Source organism: Rhinopithecus roxellana, chromosome 1 (assembly GCF_007565055.1).
Source record: "Rhinopithecus roxellana isolate Shanxi Qingling chromosome 1, ASM756505v1, whole genome shotgun sequence".
NCBI lineage: Eukaryota > Metazoa > Chordata > Mammalia > Primates > Cercopithecidae > Rhinopithecus > Rhinopithecus roxellana.
The window spans coordinates 70,004,345-70,027,459 of record NC_044549.1 but is presented as its reverse complement, the minus strand read 5'-3'; the positions used below and the strand labels follow the sequence as shown (position 1 = coordinate 70,027,459).

Here is a 23,115-nt window from a genome sequence, read left to right as displayed (position 1 = left end):
TCACAGGGGAAGTTCCAAGGCGAATCAAACAATGTGCGGAAGTGGGTGAAAATGAAACATATCAAAATTTGTGGGGTACAGTGAAAACATTGCTAAGAGGGAAATTTATAGAACTGCATGTGTACATTAGAAAAGAGAAAACGTCTAAAATCAGTATGTTTCAACTCAAGAACCCAGAAAAAAAAGGAGAAAACTAAACCCAAAGCAAGCAAAAGGAAGGAAATAATAAAAACAGAAATCAATGAAATAGAAAACAGAAAAACAGAGAAAAATCAGTTAAATGAAGAGCTGGGTCTTTGAAAAGATTTATAAAATTGACAAACCTCTAGCAAGTCTGACAAAGCAAAAGGAGAACACCCAAATTACTAATATGAGAAATGAAACAAGATATCAGTGCAAACTCTGTAGACATCAAAAGAATAATGAGGGAATACTGTGAACATCCGTATATACATATAAGTGTGACAACTTAGACAAGGAACAACACTTCCTCAAAAAACTCCAACTACCACAGTTCACCCAATATGAAATAGATAATTTGAATAGTCCTATAACTATTAAGGAAATAGATTTAGAAATTTTAAAACTTCTCCAAAAAAAAAAAAAAAAAAAAAAAAAAAAATCTCCAGGCCCAAATGGATTCATTGAAGAATTTTTTTTTTTTTTTTTTTTTTTTTTTTTTTTCAGAGACGGAGTCTCGCTCTGCCGCCCAGGCTGGAGTGCAGTGGCCGGATCTCAGCTCACTGCAAGCTCCGCCTCCTGGGTTTACGCCATTCTCCTGCCTCAGCCTCCCGAGTAGCTGGGACTACAGGCGCCCGCCACGTCGCCCGGCTAGTTTTTTGTATTTTTTAGTAGAGACGGGGTTTCACCGTGTTAGCCAGGATGGTCTCGATCTCCTGACCTCGTGATCCGCCCGTCTCGGCCTCCCAAAGTGCTGGGATTACAGGCTTGAGCCACCGCGCCCGGCCCATTGAAGAATTTTACTAGACATTTAAAGAAGAATCAACACCAATTCTACACAATTTGTTTAGAAAATGGAAAGAAGGGGGCACTTTCTAATCATTTTATGAAGCTAGTATAGCCTTGATCCCCAAACCAAAAGCAGTTAAAAAAAAAAAAAAAAAAGATTACTACAGGTGAACGTCCCTCATAAATATAAACACAAAAATCCTTAACAAAATGTTAGCAAATGGAATTCATCAATGTATTTTTAAAAACATGATAATTGAGGTTTATTCCAGGAGTACAGTCTGGTTAAATATTTAAACATCAGTCAGTGTAATCTACCATAAGAAGAAGCTAAAGAAGAAAAAAAAAATCACATGATTATATCAGTGCAGAAAAAGCATTTAACAAACTTCAACACTCATTTATAACAAAAATTCTCGAAAATAGGAATACAAAGATTTTCTCAAACTTAATAAAGAGCATCTACAAAAAAACTGTATAGCTACCATTATATTTAATGGTAAAAGACCAAGTGCTTTCCCACTAATATCAGGAAAAAGGTAACTATGTCTGTTTCAAGAACTCTTATTCAGCATAGTGCTGGGATTTCTAGCCAGTAGAATAAGGTAAGAAATGGAAATAAAAGATATACAGATCAGCAAGGAAGGAACAAAACAGTCCCTATTTGCAGATATATGAGTGTTTGTTTACATAGAAAGTCCCAAGGACATTGAAATTTAAAATACAATACATTTACAGTTACCAAAACCAAATGAAATGTTTATCTGTAAAGCTAATAAAATGTGTATAGTACATGTGTGCTAAAAGCTATGCAACACTAATAAAAGAAATATCTGAATAAATGAAGAGACAATGCTCATGAATTGGAAAATTCAGCCTAGTAAAGATGTCAGTTCTACCAACTGTTTTATGTAATTCCTGTCAAAATCTCAGCAAGATTTTTTGTAGACATTGTCATGATTATTCTGAAATATATATGGAAAGGCAAAGGAACTAGAATTGCTAAAACAATTTTGAAAAATAATAATGTGAGAGGAACCAGTATACCCAATTTGAAGACTTACTACATAGCTACAGTAATCAAGACTGTTTGATATTGGTGGAGGGATATACTCATAGGTCAGTGAAACAAAATAGAGAACCCAGAAATAGACCCACACATATATGATGCCCAACTGATTTTTGACAAAGTTGCCAAAGCAATTTAATGAAGGAAAGAAACCCTTTTCAACATATGGTGCTGGAACAATGGGACATCCGTGGGCAGAAAGTGAACCTCTACCTTAGTCTCACACCTTACACGAAAATTAACTCCAAATGAATCACAGAGTTAACATTTAAACTGCAAAACTCTAAAACCTTTAGGAAAAAACACAGGAGAAAATGTGAGATCTAGGGCTAGGCAAAGAGTGTATACACTTGACACCAAAAAGCGTGATCACCCACATATGGAAAAATAAATAAACTGGACTTTATAAAAATTAGAACTTTTTTGCTGTGAGAGATCCTGTTAAGAGGATATAAAGACAAACTACAGAGTGAGAGAAAATATTCACAACCCATATATCTGACAAAAGCCATGTATATTTACAATATGTAAAAAACTCAACACTCAACAGTAAAAAACCAAACAATCCAATTAGAACATGTGCAGAAGACATGAAGAGACACTTCACAGAAGAAGATATACAGATGGCACTAAGCACATGAAAAGATGCTCAACATCATTAGCCATTGGAGAAATACAAATTAAAAACATAATGAAATACAATTATACACCTATCAGAATGGCTAAAATTAAAAAGTAGTGACTGGCTAGGATACAGAGAAACTGGATTGTTTATCCATTGCTGGTGGTTATGTGACAGAGTACAGGCATTCTGGAAAACAGTTTGATGTTTTCTTTAAAACCTAGACATTCGACTGGGCGCAGTGGCTCACTCCTGTAATCCTAGCACTTTGGGAGGCAAAGGCAGGCTGATCACATGCGGTCATGAGTTCGAGACCAGCCTGGCTAACATGGTGAAACCCCGTCTCCACTAATAATACAGAAATTACCTGGGCCTGGTGGCGTGTGCCTGTAATCCCAGCTACTCAGGAGGCTGAGGCAGGAGAATCACTTGAACCCAAGGCTCAACCCTTGGAATGAGCCAAGATTATGCCACTGTGCTCCATCCTGGGCAACAGAGCAAGGGACTCTGTCTCAAAAAAAAAAAAAAAAATTCAAGTAAACATTCGACCACCATATGCCCTTCTTTGGCACAGATTCCAAAGGGATGAAAACTTACGTTCATACAAAAACCTATACGTGACTGTTTATAGCATCTTTATTTGTAATAGCCAAAAAAAAAAAAAAAAAAAAAAAAAAAAACCTAGAAACAGCTGAAATATCCCTCAGTGGGTGAATATTTAAACAAACTGATACATCCCCACTATGGAATACTACTCAACTGTAATAAGGGACAGACTGTTGGTACGCGGAGCAACCTGGATGAATCTCTGGAGAATTATGCTGAGTGGAAAAAAAGCCAGTTCCAAAAGTTTACATACTGTATGATTCCATTTATATTAATATAACATTCTTGAAATGACAAAATTATAGGAGTGGGAAGGGGTTAGTGTTTTCCAGGGGTTAAGAAGGGGTTTGGGGACAGGAAGGAAGTGGTTCTAACTATAAAAGGGCAACGTAAGGGATCCTTGTGATGGAAATGTTCTGTGTCTTGACTGTGTCAATGTCAACATCCTGGTTGAGATAGAGTACAGAGTTTTGGAAGATGTTGCCATTGGGGAAAACTGGATATAGAGTACACCAAACATACGATTGTTTAAAGCAATAATGGTCACACTGTGTTGTTAAGTTTTTCACGTATATAACTGGAATATATATGCCAGTAAAACTGTGTATTTTGTTTGTTGATATGTCTTCGTCAAGACTATGAAGAGTCTGAAATTTTATCCTATTTGCAAGCTCAAGAGTTAGGCCACTACAGTGTCATGGATGCTGGCAGAAGACATGAAGTTTCTGTGTCAGAGTTACAGATTTTTCTAGTCACAGCACAGCAGGCAACATGCACTTCATGTTCACATCGCTTCCCCTTGTCCCCCAAGTCCCACAAGGATGACACAGTAGGTCTTTGTCACAGCTGGATAATCCTGAGCTTAGGAGACTTCCAGTCTTATAAAGAGGTTTCTAATAAACATACCCAACCTTTGACATTATTATTCTGGCCAGGAAACAAACCTGCCTTCTTCTGTCATCTTCTGAGACTCTTGGTTACACAAACATCCTTCAAAAGATAATCCAAGACAAAAACTGCCACAAGGCATATAGAATTGCCCCATGCCACCACCACGACCAGAGAATATTTTAAGTCTCTCAATTTATAACTTTTCTCTTTTTCCTCCCTTGCTATTTATTTGTTGAAAACATGTCTAATCTCTTCTTATTTTTATTTATTTATTTATTTATTTTTGAGTTGGAGTCTTGCTCTGTCGCCCAGGCTGGAGTGCATGGTGCAATCTCGGCTCACTGCAGCCTCTGCCTCCCAGGTTCAAGCAATTCTCCTGCCTCCCCCTTCCTAGTAGCTGGAATTATAGGTGTGTACCACCATGACTAGCTAATTTTTGTATTTTTACTAGAGACAGGGTTTCACCATGTTGGCCAGGATGGTCTTGAGCTCCTGGCTTCCAGTGATTCATCTGCCTTGACCTCCCAAAGTGCTGGGATTATGGGCATGAACCACTGCACCCGGCCCTGATCTCTCTTTTTTTTTTTTTCCTTTTTATTATACTTTAAGTTCTGGGGTACATGTACAGAATGTGCAGGTTTGTTACTTAGGTATACACGTACCATGGTGCTTTGCTGCACCCATCAACCCATCACCTGCATTAGGTATTTCACCTAATGCTATCCCTCCCCTAGTCCCCGACCACCGACAGGCCTCAGTGTGTGATATTCCCCTCCCTGTGTCCATGTGTTCTCATTGTTCAACTCCCACCTATGAGTGAGAACATGTGGTGTTTGGTTTTCTGTTCTATTGTTAGTTTCTTGAGAATGGTGGTTTCCAGCTTCATCCATGTCCCTGCAAAGGACATGAGCTCATCCTTTTTTATGGATGCATAGTATTCCATGGTGTATATGTGCCACATTTTCTTTATCCAGTCCATCATTGATGGGCATTTGGGTTGATTCCAAGTCTTTGCTATTGTGAGCCGTGCTGTAATAAACATATGTGTGCATGTGTCTTTATAGCAGAATGATTTATAATCTTTTGGGTATATATCCAATAATGGGGTTGCTGGGTCAAATGGTATTTCTGGTTTTAGATCATTGAGGAACCACCACAAATGATCTGTTTTTAGAAGAATTTCCCATGGCCTGGGTTTTGTTCATTGCATCTTTGTGGAATCATTTTAGAATATTCTTCTATTCCCTGTATTTTCTACAATCTTTATTTAGATTTAAAGTCTTGATTATATTTAGGCTTTAGGTAGGGTGTGTGTGTGTGTGTGTGTGTGCATGAATGAGTGTGTGTATGTATAAGAGTAATTAAAAATACTTCATAGGGCTGTGTACATTCTTTATATCATATCAGGAGGCATATTATGCATGGCTCTTATTGTGACACTGATAAGATTGTTTGTTAATAAGATTGATCAGTATTTAAGTAGGCATTGTCAATCTGAACCATCTGTTACAAGGTTCTTCATTAGCCTTTCACTCACTGATTTTAGCAGCCATTGATACTCATTGCCTAGATTCAGTTCTTTAGGAGGGTTTGTTTTTGTTTGCTTGTTTGTTTGTTTGTTTTCCTGAGACAGGGTTTCTCATTCCTGTTGTCTGGGCTGCAGTGCTGTGGCACAGTCACTGCTCCCTGGAACTTCTGCCTCCCAGGTTCAAATGGTTCTTCTGCCTCAGCCTTTTGAGTAGCTGGGACTACAGATGTGCCCCACCACGCCTGGCTAACTTTTGTATTTTTTGTAGAGATGAGGTTTCACCATGTTGCCCAGGCCGGTCTTGAACCTCTGGGCTCAAGGAATCTTCCCACATTGGCCTCCCAAAGTGCTGTGATTACAGGCGTGAGCCATTGCACTTGGCCAAGATTTTTGAAATAGTGATATTCTATTACTCTTTCTGCATTAATTATCTGGAATTCCTCTATAAAGAACATTCACTCATAACTCTTCTATTTTCCTGAGGCATAGTTTGTGTGAGGAAGTCAGAATAAATGCTTGATGCTGTTATTTTCTTAGTAAAAAAGTATAGTAACGTGTACACATACAGAAGTGCCTCGTTCTTTTTAATGGGTGCTTAGCATTTCATTACTATGGATTGTATCAAATAACATGTTTATTATTTGTTTTACTTTTTTTATTTTTATTGGTTATTAGGGAACAGGTGGTGTTTGGTTACATGGGTAAGTTCTTTAGTGGTGATTTGTGAGATTTTGGTGCACCCCCACCTGAGCAGTATCCACTGCACCCGATTTGTTGCCTTTTATCCCTCACTCCCTTCCCACCCTTTCCCCCTGAGTCCGCAAAGTCCATTGTGTCATTCTTATGCCTTTGCATCCTCATAGCTTAGCTCCCACTTATGAGTGAGAACATATGATGTTTGGTTTTCCATTCTTGAGTTACTTCACTTGGAATAATAGTCGCCAGTCCCATCCAGGTCTCTAGTAGTGCCTTTTGACTATTTGCTAAGTGATGGAAATTTGTCACACTCTCCATCCCTTCTGTTGCTTTCCTTGTCAATGTATTGGGCATGACAAGGAGGGAAAGGAAAATGTCTCTTGACTACACAGAGTGCAACCATGGTGCTGTGAAAAATGTCCTGGTAGCCCTGAGCAGGATGGCCACCCCTCTTCCTTACAGACTCATTCATCCTCCAAACAAGCCAGTCTCACTGATTCGTGGTTCTGTGGCATCTCCAGTGGATTTGGACTCATTGTTAAACATGCCTTCCCAGGTGTTTTAAACAGGGGTAGATTTCTCTACACTAATGCTGAGTGTTGCTTCTTCATCTCTTTTCCTGAGAACTTTAACTTTACCTTGGCCTTTTGAGATTATTGGGACTGATATGTAGAAACCTGTGTGTTTTGCTGTTCTTGCAACCATGCAAGCATTGGAGATGTGTTAATATTTTGGTGTCTATGGGACTAGAGCAGTTACAGGCAATAGTACCTTTGAAGATAGCATTCACGATGGTTCCTGCCTGGTTATAGGCAGAGTCCCTATGTTCCGTATGTTTTTCCACTGAGACATTTTTTTTCTTTCCAACTTTCATTTTAAGTGCAAAGGGTGGATGTGCAGGTTTGTCACATGGGTAAATTGTGGGCCGTGGCGGTTTGGTGTACAGATAATTTTGTCACCCAGGTAATCAGCATAATGCTCAGTATGTCGTTTTTCAGTCCTCATCCTCCTCTCACCCTCCACCTTGCTCAAATAGGCCCCAGTGTCTGTTGTTCTCTTCTTTGTCTCCATGTGTACTCAATGTTTAGCTCCCATTTATAAGTGAGAACATGCAGTATTTGGTTTTCTGTTCCTGCGTTCATTCACATAGGATAATAATGGCCTCCAGCTCCATTCATGTTGCTGCAAAGGACATGATTCATTCTTTTTTATGGCTGTGCAGTACTCCATGGTGTATATGTACCACGTTTTCTTTATCCAGTCCACTGTTGATGGATATCTAGGTTAATTCCAAGTGGTTTCTTATGCATCCCTGAGACTCTTGAGCATAGGAGGTGGAGGTGGTAGGGCCCTGTGGCTGCTCTTCCTGCTGCGGTATACAGGCAAACAGATGAGGTGTTTAAACACCACCACCAGTAGCCACTTAAGTTGTTTTAGCCTGCAGTAATAAACTTGATCATGAGAGAGTGTTAATTTTGATTTATTAATGTTTTTTTCCACAAATGGATATGGAGATACCCATCTTCCCCAACTCTCTGGATTAGTCTGCTAGGGCTGCATAACAAACTACCACACACTTAGTATCTTTTTTTTTTTTTTTTTTTTTTTTTTGAGATGGAGTCTCGCTCAGTTGCCAAGCTGGAGTGCAGTGGCACGATCTTGGCTCACTGCAACCTCTGCCTCACAGATTCAAGTGATTCTCCTGCCTCAGCCTCCTGAGTAGCTGGACTATAGGTGTGTGCCACCACGACCAGCTAATTTTTGTATTTTTAGTAGAGATGGGGTTTCACCATATTGGCCAGGATAGTCTCTATCTCTTGACCTTGTGATCTGCCCGCCTTGGCCTCCCACACTTAGTGTCTTGAAACAACAGAAATTTATCCTCTCACAGTTCTGGAGGCTAGCAGTCTGAAATCAAGGTGCCAGCTGGGCCACACCCCATCTGGAGTCCCTAAGGGAAGATCCTTCCTGGTGGCTTCCAGGAATCCTTCACATTCCTTGGCTTTTAGCTGCCTCACTCCAGTTTCTGCCTCCATCACCATGGAGACTTCTCTGTGTTCCTCTGTGCATACTCTCCTCATCTTACAAGGACACCAGTCATTGGATTTAGGGCCTGCCCTAATCCCTTATGATCTTATATTAATTACAAAATTTACAAGTCTGCAAAGTTCCTATTTCTGAATCAGGTCAGATGCTAGGGATGTGAATGAACATTAATTTTGGGAACATTTTTCAACCCACTACACCCTCCTAGTAATTTTTCTGTTTTTTGGCAAAGTGGCAAGCATTTCAAACAGTTTCAGTTAATTATCATGTTGTTTGCTAGCAAAAATAGTTTTATTTATAAGAAGCAGCTGAGCAGTCACCTAAATTGAGGACTGTGTTAGGGGCTACAGTTGTGTCAGCCTGGGATGACTGTCATTAGTACTCGCATCACTGTGGTAAGTGTCGTAGTTATTGATTGCAGACTTAGTTCATTGAAGTTGATGATGAAAGGGAACTATTTTGTTCCCATGCCTTCCCATTGGCAAATCAGCTCCTCCTTGTTCCTAGATCTACTTGAAGAGTCTAAATTGCATGCTAGCAGATACTGTGAAAGACTTGAATCACAATTTGATACATTGTAACAGAGCATGCAGAGAACCACCTAAAGCAGTGTAATGTAAGAACTGTTAAGCAAGAAACAGTGTAGGAGAGTGTGGCTGTAACATGGGAGAGTTCCACAATTTTAAATGCTTTCATTGATGCTACGGTGAATTCTCGGTAATTGTCTTACTTTTATAGAGTAATAAACTGCCTCGGAATGTTTGTCAGATTCTAGATATTCCTGGGAAGAAAACTGCTGCCAGCCATTATTTTGACATGTAGCTTTTCACGTTTGCAGTGTGTCTGTTTATAATTAACAAAAGTTTATTAATATAACATTAAGCATTTAAGGCCTTGGAAATATTGTAGCCCTGCAGATGAAGGAGGACTAGCCAATGGCTTTGTCTGTGATAGTTTCTGAGCACAGCAGTCCCCTACTTACAATGGTTTGACTGAAGATTTTTTTTTAGTTTACAATTGTGTGAAAGTGATATGCCTTCGGTAGAAACTGTGGTTTAAGTGTCCATACAACCATTCTGTTTTCCACTTTCAGGTCAGTATTCAGTAATTTACATGATATATTCAACACTTTATTATAAAATAGGCTTTGTGTTGTTAGATGATTTGCCCAGCTACAGACTAATGTAAGTGTTCTGAACATGTTTAAGGTACGCTAGGCTAAGCTATGATGTTGGGTAGGTTAGGGGTATTAAATGCATTTTCAACTTAATAATATTTTCAACTTATGGTGGATTTATCAGGACAGGACCTAATCCCATGCTAGGGAGCATCTGTACCTGGAAATGCTTAGAAGGTAATGTGCACTTCTGCCCACATGATTTACATTTGCAAGAAAGTACTTTAGCTATACTTGGAGAAAACGTGGCTCTTTTAACTTCTGCCACTTGAGTAAGGACCCTTTTGATTCACAGGAAAAGGAAAAACTGAGATATGAGCGGGGTTGTCCCGGCTTCTTGCGTTTTCGGAGCAAATAGTAGACAGGTGTGTGATTCATTGTCTTTTTGGACAAAAAAAAGGAGATAAATCCCTCTCCCCACAGACTCCCCTGATATCGTTCTGACTTATTAGAGCCTATTTATTGGTACCTTTCAGATGCTGTGTATGGCTTACCTGATATTGAGGCTTTTATCTTGGCAACTGATGCCTTAGGATTTTCATTTCCTTTGAACTTTTATCTGAAGCCCGTCCTAGAAAAAAGACTTGCCATTGTACTGGCTCTGTGTAGATCTCAATTCTTATTACAGTGGTAGACACTGCTCTTTCTTGCCTCCTTTTAAGCACTGCCTAATTTCCTATACTTCTTGTCTCTAAGTGGGTGCACAGTGGAGTGCCTCAGAGCTTGGAGTCTCGAGCAAGCCTGCCTGGTTGTGCCACTTATTTTGCCAGTAACTTAACCTACCTCCAAGGTTGGATGGAGAATACCTGAGCTAATATTTGTAAAGTGCTCAAACTGTGCCTGGTTCATAGTATGCAGATGTGTCTTTTTTTTTCTTCAAGATAAACCATGTTCTATATCTTGATTGTGGTAGCGGTTACATGATTATATATGTTTGTCAAAACTCACTGGAACTGTGCACTTAAAAAGGATGAATTTTACTGTACATTAATTATATCTCGATCTCCTGATCTCGTGATCCGCCCATCTCGGCCTCCCAAAGTGCTGGAATTACAGGCTTGAGCCACCGCGCCCGGCCAGCTTATTAATTATATCTCAATAAACCACACCTAAATTTTTTGTTAAGGCTAACAAGCAAACTCTTTCATTCAATCAGCAAAGTGTTAAGTGTTACACAGTGGGATTATAAAAACATATAATTCTGGCCTGGCATAGTGTTGCATGCCTGTAATCCCAGCACTTTGGGAGGCTGAGGTAGGAGGGTCACTTGAGCCCGGTAGTTCAAGACCAGCCTGGGCAATATAGCGAGACCCTGTCTCTACAAATAATAATTTTTAAAAACTAGCTGGGCGTGGTGGTTCATGCCTGTGGTTCTAGCTACTTGGGAGGCTGAGGAGGGAGGATTGCTTGAGCCCAGGTGGTCAAGGCTGTAGTGAGCTGTGATCATGCCACTGCACTCCAGCCTGGGTGGCAAGGGAGACCCTGTCTCAAGAAAAATTTTTGTTTCAAAAAAAAAAAAAAAAAAACCATGTAATTCAAAGAGGCTTGCCAGTGTAGATGAATAAACCAATTATAACACAGGATAAATTTCCTTATTAGCATGACATGGTAAGAGATGAAGCCAAGCAGCTTATTAGTTATCTAGGCAAGAAATGCTGTAGGGACTTAGAGGCAGGATTGCTTCCTATAGTCACGAAGACTTCACCAAATAGTGGGAACTTGAGGGGGGCCTTGGAAGATGGGTAGGATTTAGGGAGGTGGGCATTTGGGAGGGCCCATGAATACAGATACAAAGCCTAGGGGTGGAAATACATGTGGAGAGTTTAGACAACCATGAGAGAGCTGGTTGGATCAAAGTGGATTCTCTCCCACTGTGTAAGGGGCAGCTTTGCCTTCTGCTCTAACACAGCCTTTTTTCTTCATCCGTAGAAAGGTCCCCCTTCTGGGAAAGACCGGGTGAAGAAAGGTGGCTCCTACATGTGCCATAGGGTAAGTCATGTCACTAAACTATTTTGCTGTTCTTGTTCTGATAGCAGTTTTATGGATCCATTGTAAATGATAGCCCCGAATGTCTCATTCACTTCTGCAAATGCATACCTGACCCCACTGAAACCAGAAAAAAGGGAGGATAGTCATCTCAAATTTGGTTACAAGCATGGAGAAAAGTAACACAAGAGGCAGAGGTTGTGAATGACGTATTGTCAACCACATTTCATCTATTGAATCTTGCCCCTTTGAGAGACCTTTGTTGTCTCGTGAACTGCATGGGGGTGAGTGTATATATACCTTTTCCAGCATGTGAGTCTGAAAGCACACCCTTAATTTATTTGAGAATCCTGTACATTTCTGGATTTTCTATTGAGATTCAGGTGAGAGTTATATATGGAGGGCAGATTGTGATATACTGAAATGAAAGCATCCCGTGTTCTAGATACAGAGTGTGCCTTATGAAATAAGCATCATTCCCAGAGAGTGTTTCTTCTCTTTGGGCTATGATCTTAGCGTCTGAGCTGGCTTTCTTCGTCAGTTAGAGTGACTTGGTGTTTCATAAATAACCTTTATAAGGAATTTGGAAATAGAATACCATCCCTTCCCTTTTTTCTTTGAGTCATATATTTTTCACATCTCCTCAACTCCAGCTTTCTCTCCCTGTGCAAAGATGGCATTTTGCAGATTGTTATTGCCTGCAAAGCTTCCCCTAGTAATTTATTCAGTCCAGGTGGTTAGAGACTTAAAACCACCTATAATGGCTCCAAATTAAGTTACTAATTTGATAATGATGGCATTATCGAATTTTGTTTTAAAACAGTGGTTCTCAAACTTTATTCCACATTGTAATCATCTGGGATCTATATGAAATACTGATGTCTGGTTCCTCACTCACCCCCATTCTGATTTGATTTTTCTTCAGTGTGAGCTGGGCGTTGCATTTTTTAAAGCTCTCCCGGTGATGAAAACATATGTCCAAGTTTGGGAATCACTAGCCTAAAGCAAATCTCTCTAGATTATATATATATGTGAGTTTGTATGTATGTGTATCTTCTGTATTTCTTAGAATTTTTAATCCAGTGATTCAGGTAGAAGTTCATAAAGCAGAGCTCGATTGATGCTTTAGACCTACACTGATAATAAAATGTAGACCAATTTGTGTTCATAAAATCTTTTTTTTTTTTCTTTTTTTTGTGACAGGATCTCACTCTTCATCCAGACTGAGGTGCAGTAGCACAATCACAGCTCACTGCAGCCTCGACCTCCTGGGCTCAAGCGATCCTCCCATCTCAGCTTCCCAAGTAACCTGGCGAATTTTTAAATTTTTTGTAGAGATGGGGTCTTGCCATGTTGCCTAGGCTGGTCTTGAACATTTGGGCTCAGGAAATTCTTCCTGCCTTTGCTTCCCAAAATGTTGGGATTCGCTGTGCCTGGCCTAAAATTCTAGTTTTAATTTTAAATAAAAAGCGTTGTCCCATGTCTTCCCAATATATTTATACGTCCACATATACATTAGAGTCTTTAATCCCAGATTGTTTCTCTATTTGAAGTTGTTTCTACAAATGTACCTGGATCTTCTTGCCAGGGAACCAGGCTTCCATGGAAAACACGTGAATCTCTCTTTGTACAGTAGTATCTCAAAATCCTAATTGTCACCAGTTATGTCTCTGACATATGGCATTTTTCTAAATTGAGAATCCATTTACTTTCTAAGTAATCGAGGACCAGAAGATTTTTCTTCAAGAACAAATGGGGTAACAGAAGCTTGTAAAAAACATTTGAAGCAAGTAAAGAACATTAACTGTCCTAATTCCATGCATATGAATGTATCTACTTTCATGTTTGTAATTTTTAGCTTATTTGTAATCTACATTTTTATAAGCTTCCCAGTAGATTCTTTTTTTTTTTTTTTTTTTTTTTTGAGACGGAGTCTCGCTCTGTCACCCAGGCTGGAGTGCAGTGGCCGGATCTCAGCTCACTGCAAGCTCCGCCTCCCGGGTTTATGCCATTCTCCTGCCTCAGCCTCCCGAGTAGCTGGGACTACAAGCGCCCGCCACCTCGCCCGGCTAGTTTTTTATATTTTTTAGTAGAGACGGGGTTTCACCGGGTTAGCCAGGATGGTCTCGATCTCCTGACCTTGTGATCCGCCCGTCTCGGCCTCCCAAAGTGCTGGGATTACAGGCTTGAGCCACCGCGCCCGGCCAGTAGATTCTTTAAAAATATCTTTTAACCTCCTACATGCTTTATTAAGTACACTTACATGGTACTGATTTTTGTATATTCATCTTGTATCTTGCAACCTTGCAAAACTCATTTATTAGTTCTAGTAATGTTTTTGTATATTGTATTATATTTTCTACATAGGTGATCATATGATCTGTGAATGTTGACAGTTCTTCCTTTCTAATCTAGATGCCTTTTATAACTTTTTCTTGCTGTATGCCATTGGCTAGAACCTTCAGTATAGTGTTGAATAGGAATAAGAGTAGACATTCATATCTCATTCTTGATCTTAGGGAATAAACATTCACTTTTTCAAAATCAGATATGTGTTAGCAATAGCTTTTTGATAGACGCCCTTTACAGCTTGAGAAAGTTTTTTTCCATTGCGAATTTTTTGTGAGTTTTTTTTTTTTTTTTATCAGCAGTGGATGTAGATTTTGCTGGGTGCTTTTTCTGCATCTATTGAGATGATAATATGATTTTGCTTTTTCCATCTGTTCATATGGTGAATTACATTGATTTTCAAATATTAAGCTATCCTTGCATTCCTGGGATACGTATCATTCCACTTAGTCATGATGTATTATCTTTTTTATACATTTTGGATTTGATCTGCAAAAATTTTGAGTATTTTTGCATCTAGTTTATTCTGCGTTTCCTTGTAATATCGTTTTCTGATTTTGGTTTCAGGGTATTGCTGTCTTCATAGATTGAGTTAAATGTTAACTTATTTTACATTTTTTGCAAGAGTTTATGTAGAATTAGTGTTATTCTTGAAATGTTTGATAGGATTCCTTGGTGAATGCATTTGGGCTGAGAGAAAATTTTAACTATTAATTAATTAATTTAGAAAACAGGATCGAATTTCTGAACTCAAAAAATTGTCCTACCTCAGCCTCCCTAGTGGCTGGGACTACAGGTGTGAGCCAGTATGCCGATGTTTTTTTCTTTTACTATAGGCCTAATTTTTAAAATAGATGTAGGACTATACAGCTTATCTGCTTCTTCTTGAGTACATTCTGGTAGTTTGTATCTTTTAAGGAATTTGTCTATTTCATTTGAGTTATTGTATTTATTGACATAATCTCTGCCTTTCTTTGGGTGTTTAGACTATTTATATTTAATGTGGTTTTTGATATGGTTGGGTTGAAATGTGCCATCTTGATTTTTTTTTCTCTTTGTCTCACCTGTTCTTGTTCTCTGTTTGTCTTCCTTTTGATTACATACTTTTTATCACCCCATTTTCTCTCCTTATGCTTATTAGCTGTACCTCTTTGTTTTATAATTTTAGTGTTGCTTTAAAGTTTATATTATGCATTTTTATCTTTTCTTAGCTTACCTGAAGGATTTGTTTTAATTTAGTCAGGTTCCATATGATGGGGATAACATTTTAGAAGAGGAGAATAGCAGAGTGACAAAACTGAGTGGGATCCACAGGATTTTCCATAGAAAAATGGCACTTCCAGGATCTTGGTCAAGTGAATTGTTTATTAGGTTGGTCTTTAACATCAGTCTGGTTATATCTGTAAGGTCAGGAAAATAGCACAGTGTTGATTGTGAATTATTTTCAGAGTGCTTAGCCTTTCCAGTAGATTAAGAGTGACAGCTTTTACTAAATTATTGGGATGTGGATTAGGGAATTACATCTGGATTTGAGTTCTATATCTGTTTCTTGCCCGGTATGTGACCTTGGGCAAATTACTTAATCTTTCCAAGCCTCAGTTTTCACATTTGTAACATGCTATAATTATACCCATTATAAGGTTCTGGTGAAGAGTAAATGAACCAACATATATAAGTTCTTGGTACAGTGCTTAGCTTGTGGTAAAGGCTCAGTAAAAGTTGCTCCTATCAGCATCATCTTTATTGTAATTAGATTATTTCCCCTCTTCTTTTTTGAAGAAGGAACCGACTAATAAACTCCCAACTAGACAGGCAAAGGCAATGTTTATGGCATAGGTGAAAATCAATAAAAGGAAAAAAAATCAATAAAAAGAATAATGTTATAATTCATTTTTAAAAACATTTTCTTGCTTAGACGATAACTTATTTTTGATCATGGGCCAACACGAGTTTGCCTGGCTAAAGTAAATTCTTTTTTTTGAGACAGACTCTCACTCTGTCACCCAGGCTAGAGTACAATGACATGATCTTGGCTCACTGCAACGTCCGCCCCCCAATTTCAAGTATTTCTCCTGCCTCAGCTTCCTGAGTAGCTGGGATTACAGGTGTGTGCTACCACGCACAGCTACTTTTTGTGTAGAGATGGGGTTTCACCAAACTGGCCAGGCTGGTCTCGAACCCCTGACCTCAAGTGATCCTCCCGCCTTGGCCTCCCAAAGTGCTGAGATTATAGACATGAGCCACCATGCCCAGCCTGCCTGGCTAAAGTTAATTCTGATGATCATTCATAATTTTTTGAAAATCTATCCAAAGTATAGCTTCAAGAAGGAGATAGGGGCACAGAAAGAAAAACTATGAGGCAACATGTCATCTGGTTAAGGGTGCAGACTTTGGAATCAGATTGAATAGGCTGGAACCTTGGATCCACCATTTATAAACGATGTGACCTTAGGCACACTATTAACATCTGTGTGCCTCAATTTTTCCTCAAGTATACAGTGCAGATACTAATAATGCCTATCTCATAGGATTGTTGAGAGGATTAAGTGAATTAATACATAAAAAGTTCTTAGAACAGTTCACATAGTAAGTACTCAAGAAATACTCGTTGTTGTTGATGTTGTTAGATTAATCCCTCTGGGTCTTTAGCTCAGCCTACAACATTGAGGAAATCCTCACCTTCCTGCCAAGATGAAGAGCGAAAGGAGTTGGTCTAGTGTCAGTGGCAAGTGCAATGGATGGGAAATTGAGACATCTCTTCTGTTGTGGAGTTCTCAGTAATGATTTTGTTTAACATGAGCTACAATTATCTTTAAAATGCCCTTTCTCCCTAAAAGTCTTCCTCTCATAAAAACCATATTGCTGTTCCACTTGACTTTTAAGCCCCAAGGCTGGTAAGTCATTATCTTAAATGGATTGTTCCCAAGTCCAGGATCACATTCTTAGCACAGACATGGAGATCAATTTCACACAGTAATTAGCCATCTTGATGAAATAGGACTAAAACAGGTCCTTCCCACTTTCCCTGTTCTTAATTAATAGAATGACCCATTTTTTAGCCACCTAAAGACCTCACATCCTTAAGAACCACTTTTGGGGCTAAAAATAAAGTTGGAAAAAAAGAAAGAGCAATGAGAACATTTATAATGAGGCCATTTACCTCTTTAATTATGTGCTTTGTTAGTTGGAATTTAAAATGAACGACTTATTAATAAATGTTTGCTGAGTGAATGAGTGCATTTGAAATGGAATGATGTGTGAATTGACTGTTTTCTCCACTGATGGCTCTGACCTCTCAACACTAACTTTTGCAGTGAGTCTTGCTTTTTAGGGTTTAATTCTTTATTGTCATTTTGGTTAATGGACAGTCTCAGGGATTGCTGTGATCTAATAAAGAACTTTTGGTGGTGGGGAAGGGAGAAGCACTGATTTTAAACTTTTTATTATACAAAGAAAACATTTTCATAGCATAAAAATTAGAAAATATATAATAAAGATCAAAACGAAAATGAAATCATTATGTTTCCTAAAGAAAACAATTGATAGTATTCCAGCAAACTTAATTTTTGTCTTTCAAGAATGGAATTATTCTGTATATACCAGGGTCTTCAGATACAGCCCTAGGAATAATCTCTTATGTATCTCTTTTCTACTGTCCTGTGTCACAGCTGTAGAATCCTCAACACAGTGCTTTGGGCAGGTCCCACCAGTTCATTTGAGTTGTTATATGCTAGGTTTTGTGGCATATGAACATCATCTTATTTTAAAATAGTTTCTGATATAATTTAAGAGATAAGTGACAGGTAGAAATACGCCGTTCAACAAAAACCTAAGTCCTATGCCCTATCACCAGAGACATTTCTTAACTTTCCCATTTATGCAGCAATTGTATATCCACATTCAGATGCTGGCAGGGGTATTACCATCTTCCTGCAGTTGAACACAAGGTTTCTAAGACCTGCTTAGAAGCTGGCTAATACCTTTGTTGTTTAGTGAGGAAGCCAGTTACCCCAAAGACAGTCATTGCTCTTGCCTGGAATTCTCATGCTCCAGATCTTTGAGCAACTCAGCCCACATGTGATCTTCTTAGAGGGGCCTTTCCAGACCACCACCCTGTCTAAAGTAGCTACCCAGTCACTCTGAGTCCTCTTTCCCTGTTTGCCTTCCTGCAGAGGTGACTACTCCTGGAAAACAGCTTGAATGTATTGGTTGATTTATTGTCTGACAATTCCCTGTTGAATGTCAGCTCCCTGATAACAGGTATCTTGTTTGTCTTGTTCTGATTGTATCCGTCATACCTAAAATAGCATATGGCATATTGTAAGCTCTTATATATTCAATGAATAATTAAACCATGCTCTGATATTATCAGGATGTGGCCTTGCTATCCTCTCAACTTGCCCTTCTAAATCCTATAAACCAGTGTTACTCAAAGTGTGGCCCATGGGCCTGTAGCATCAGCAGCACCTAGAAGCTTGTTAGAAGTAGGTTATCGAGGCCCATACTAGACTTCCTGAATCAGAGTTTCTGGATGTGTGGCCTAGGAACATGGATTTAAGCAAGCTGTATTGGCCGTTCTTATGTATGCTGAGGTCTGAGGACCACTGCCATGATCATGGAAATCTCATCCACATCAATTTTTGCCTTCTAAAAAAGTCTTTCCTAAAAACTGTGGCATTCTACAAGGGACAGCTCCTTCACCTGAATTACTAATTACCTCAGAATTGTTTACTCCTACATGCTTTGTAGCTGTTTGATGTATAATCTGTTTCTTTAACCAGTCTGAGATCTCCAGCAAGACAGGAACATAATTCTACTCTGATCTTTTCTGTGGGTGTAATGAGTGAGCCATCAGGAAACACTTGATTGTTTTTGGTCATGTGTGTACATTTATGGGACAAGAATGTCATGTCGTCTGTGTAGCTCCCCCTGAACCTGATCTTTGCTGCGGTGTGGAATTGGCCACACATGCTTGGTTGCATGGGGCCCTGGATTATCCACAGGAACTTGGTTCTGGAAATACCAAAGCACTGTTGTTTCACAGCAGCCCAATGAGTAGGCCCTGCATGGGATGAGGCTTTTGCTATGTCTTCCTGCATGGTCACCTGTAGTCATTTGAGAGCTTCCATTGCATGCGGATCACACATAGTAGGAGATGCCATCAATTTATCAATTATTTCAAGCACATTTTAAATTCATCTTCCCTCTGTCTACCTGAGAATTGCTAATGCTATATTCTTCACTGACCACAAGGCGAATGAGAAAATTGGTTGCTATCATTTCACTGTCTGTAGAAGACAAAGCACTGTGTCTTTCTTTTTACAGTAGAAGTGCTCCAGAGAATTTCTGTGTCAACTTTAGAGATACTTTTCATAAAGATAAGAAGCATTTTATTTTTCTGAAAGGAGAATAATTAAAAAATAAAAAAACCTTTTGTATGCTGACTTCCCCCTGACTCCAAATTATCGCTTCTGCACAGATTCTAAAGTTATTCCACATGTTTCTTTGTGAAACTTCTTTAACCAGCTTGCGGAGACTTGAGCTGTACTGGGCCAACTCATAGTTTATGCTCATGGCACACAGGATGACTAGTTTATTTTTATTCTCCGTTATTTTGGATCGGAGAACAATCCTAGGGCACAAGAGTTTCATGCGTGGTTATTTTTGGCATGTGGAGGCTTTGGAAGTAATCTGTGGTTAATCACTGAATACCTGCTAGGTAGGCGGGGATATGTGCATTAGGCTGTCTTATGTTTGTGCAAGTGTACAAGTGCATGCAGGGCTTGTGTACTGGGCAGTGGGAAAGAAGACATGAGTTGTGATAACCTTCCCTCTGGAGTGTAGAATCTTGCCAGGAAAGCAAGCACACCACAGTTAGACCTGAGCTGGAATTCTGCTTTCTTTAATAACTGCAATCTTGGGTAAGTCATTGAGTTTCTCTGGGCTGTTACAATCAAATGACATAACAGATGAAGATGCCTAGCCCCATGTCTGGTGTGTACTAGGTGCTGAAGGTCTGTGTTGGTGTGCATGTGTGTACTTGTGCCCGGCTCTTATTTAATAACACAGATGTAAAACAAACTGCACACAACATTGTATAGCTTTATTAGTTACTGTGATTTAGACTCCCAAAGCAACGTGTTTTTAAAAAGCAATGTTGTCCCACAGCCTTTCCTACATTTGATGTTCCTAGGCTTATTGTTTAATTTTTTGCCAATCTACTGGTATTAAATGAGATCACAAATATGATTTAGATAGTAAATGGTATTATAAATATTATTTAGATAGTAAATGATATCTTAGTGTTATTCTTAATATTTTTTCAGTGGCCATCTATCACTTATTACTTAGTTTAATTTAAAAAATTAATATATATTAATTCTTATTGTATAGGAATACTGCATAGGTTTCATATAGGAAGTATGAAACTCAGATTGCTTGAGGGATAACTCCTGTGCACACTGTGGTGCATTCAGAACCTTCCAGTCTTTTCTTCTTGGCATATGTAGTTATATCTACACTGAGGTCATACCACATATACAGCTTTATATTCTGACTTTTTCATTTAACTTTTTTTTTTTTTTTTGGAGACAAGATCTTGCTCTGTCACCCAGACTTTAGCACAGTGGCTCAGTGATGGTGCACTGGCAGCCTCAAACACCTGGACTCAAGAGATCTTCCCACTTCAACCTCTCGAGAAGCTGGGGCTACAGGTGCACACCACCATGCTCAGCTAATTTTTTGTAGAGATGGGGTCTTGCTGTGTTGCCCAGTCTGGCCTTGAGCTCCTGGCCTCAAGCAGTCCTCCCATTTCAGCCTCCCAAAATGTTGAGATTACAAGTGTGAGCCAGTGCACCTGGCCTCATTTTACATTTTGTCATGAAAAAGTCCTGTGTCATTAAATATTACGTAAAAACATGACTTTCAATGGCTGCTTGCTTTTCTGTTATATGGATGTGCCTAAACTTAGGCAATCATTGGTTTTTACGTTTTTCTTTTTTGCTGTTCTATCTAATGTGGAACATCTTTGTACTATATCTGTGTTACGTTTATAAGGTAAAGGACGTTGGAAAATATGTGGTTAATTCTTGAATGTGCTGCCCTTTTTAAAGCACACATGTGAAGTATCCATACAGCCAGGGTTGTGGGGAAGCACTGTCTGCAGCCGCTGCTTTTGTGCAACATGCATCTGACAGTTAGAGCCCTTGGCCGAGAGTCCCCGTAGCACTTACCTTGCTTTTTCTCTCTGCACAGTCCTATTGTTACAGGTATCGCTGTGCTGCTCGTAGCCAGAACACACCTGATAGCTCTGCTTCGAATCTGGGATTCCGCTGTGCGGCCGACCGCCTGCCCACCATGGACTGACAACCAAGAAGAATTTTCCCAATCCAAGAAGGAGTCGTGTCTGACCTACACTGGGCTTCCCTCAGAACTCTGAACGATCTCATGCAAAGAACTCCCACCCTGAGGTGGGTTACATACCTGCCCAATGGCCAAAGGAACCGCCTTGTGAGACCAAATCGCTGACCTAGGTCAGTGCATGTGCTTTATTGTGTGGTGCATCTTTGAAGATCATCGCCATATTTTACTTTTGAGAGTCTTTAAAGCAGAAGGGGAGTGGAGGAAACCCTGACCTAGGCTTCAGGAGGCCCGCATCCTACACAGGCTCTGCCACAGGGGTTAGACCCCAGGTCTGACACTTGACCTTGCTGGGCCTCAAGTTCCCTCCCCTATCAAATGAGGGGATGGACAGCATGACCTCTGGGTTTCTCTCCAACTCATCAGTTCTAAAGAGGATAACAGATTCTATTGTGACTTCATAGTGAGAATTTATGATAGATTATTTTTTAGCTATTTTTTCCATGTGTGAACCTTGAGTGATACTAATCATGTAAAGTAAGAGTTCACTTATGTATTATTTTCAGAAAAGGGATGGTGGTGACTCCTTTATATTCATACTGCACTTTGTTTTTCCAAGGAAATCAGTGTCTTTTACATTGTTATGATGAATCCCACATGGGCCAGTGATGGTATGCTGAAGTTCAGCCATTGAACACACAGGAATGTCTGTGGGGTGACTCTACTGTGCTTTATCTTTTAACATTAAGTGCCTTTGGTTCAGAGGGGCAGTCATAAGCTCTGTTTGCCCCTCTCCCCAAAGCCTTCAGTGAATGTGAAATGTGCTAAATGGGGAAACCTGTTTAATTCTAGGTATAGGGTAAAAGGAATGAGGACCTTGAATTAGCTATATTCAGGGTATCCAGTATTTTGTAATAGGGAATAGGAAACCTTGTTGGCTATGGAATATCAGATGCTTTGAATCATGCACTATGTCGAATAAACTTATCTGCTAAATCAGGCTTCACTCTCATCAGCTTCTTTTCTCTTTCTCTTCTTTGCGTTTTCTTTTAAAGAGAGGACTTTGTGATATGCATCTTTTATTTGCTAGAAAACTTCCATGTTTATTAGCTAGTGGATAACTTTGATATGTAGGTAATTTGTGGGAATTTTTATTCCAAACAGCAAGGCTATTCCACCAGCAACCCTATCATGACCTTGCTGCTTGTTGCCACAGTAGATAAATGCCAAGTCAAAGGCACTGCCCCGGTTGGTGGTCTTGTAAAACCCAGCATTTGCTTCCCATGCCAGGAAAGCACCTTGTTTTAGAACAATGGCTTTCGACCTAAGGTCCCTCTTATCAAAGTTCCCATCCTGATTCCTCAGTCCTGAGAACTCCTAAGCCATTTCTTGCATGCCATTCAAAAGAAATGTTTAAATCAAATAATATTCAAAAGTGTTTAACCAACACATTTACTACTTTTGTGCTTCGCCTCTTAACATGTTAAAAGATTTCACTTGAAAAGCAATTGTGTAGGCCAGGCTCAGTGGCTCACGCCTATAACCCCAGCACTTTGGGAGGCCAAGGTGGGTAGATCACTCAAAGTCAGGAGTTCAAGATTAGCCTGGCCAACATGCCAAGACCCTATTTCTACTAAAAATACAAAAAAAAAAAAAAAAAAAAAAAATTTAGCCAGGAGTGGTGACATGTGCCTGTAGTCCCAGCTACTCGGGACCGAGCCAGGAGAATCGTTTGAACCTGGGAGTCAGAGGTTGCAGTGAGCCAAGATCACGCCATTGCATTCCAGCCTGGATAACAGAACAAGACTTTGTCTCAG

The 23,115-nt window shown here is 39.5% G+C and overlaps 1 protein-coding gene across 2 annotated transcripts in view; it reads left to right on the top strand.

Moving 5' to 3' along the window:
- The window catches only part of SUMF1 (sulfatase modifying factor 1), a 110,805-nt gene extending 88,505 nt beyond the window's left edge, over positions 1 to 22,300 (top strand). The window contains exons 8-9 of one of the 2 annotated variants that reach the window (XM_010365731.1): positions 11,534 to 11,593; positions 21,194 to 22,299. In XM_010365731.1, the coding sequence (XP_010364033.1) occupies positions 11,534 to 11,593; positions 21,194 to 21,304 (171 nt within the window). In that variant the 3' untranslated portion in view covers positions 21,305 to 22,299. Of the gene's footprint in view, positions 1 to 11,533; positions 11,594 to 21,193 lie in introns of both variants that reach the window. The other variant, XM_010365738.2, reaches the window with a different exon arrangement.
- The last annotated feature ends 815 nt before the right edge of the window (positions 22,301 to 23,115 follow it).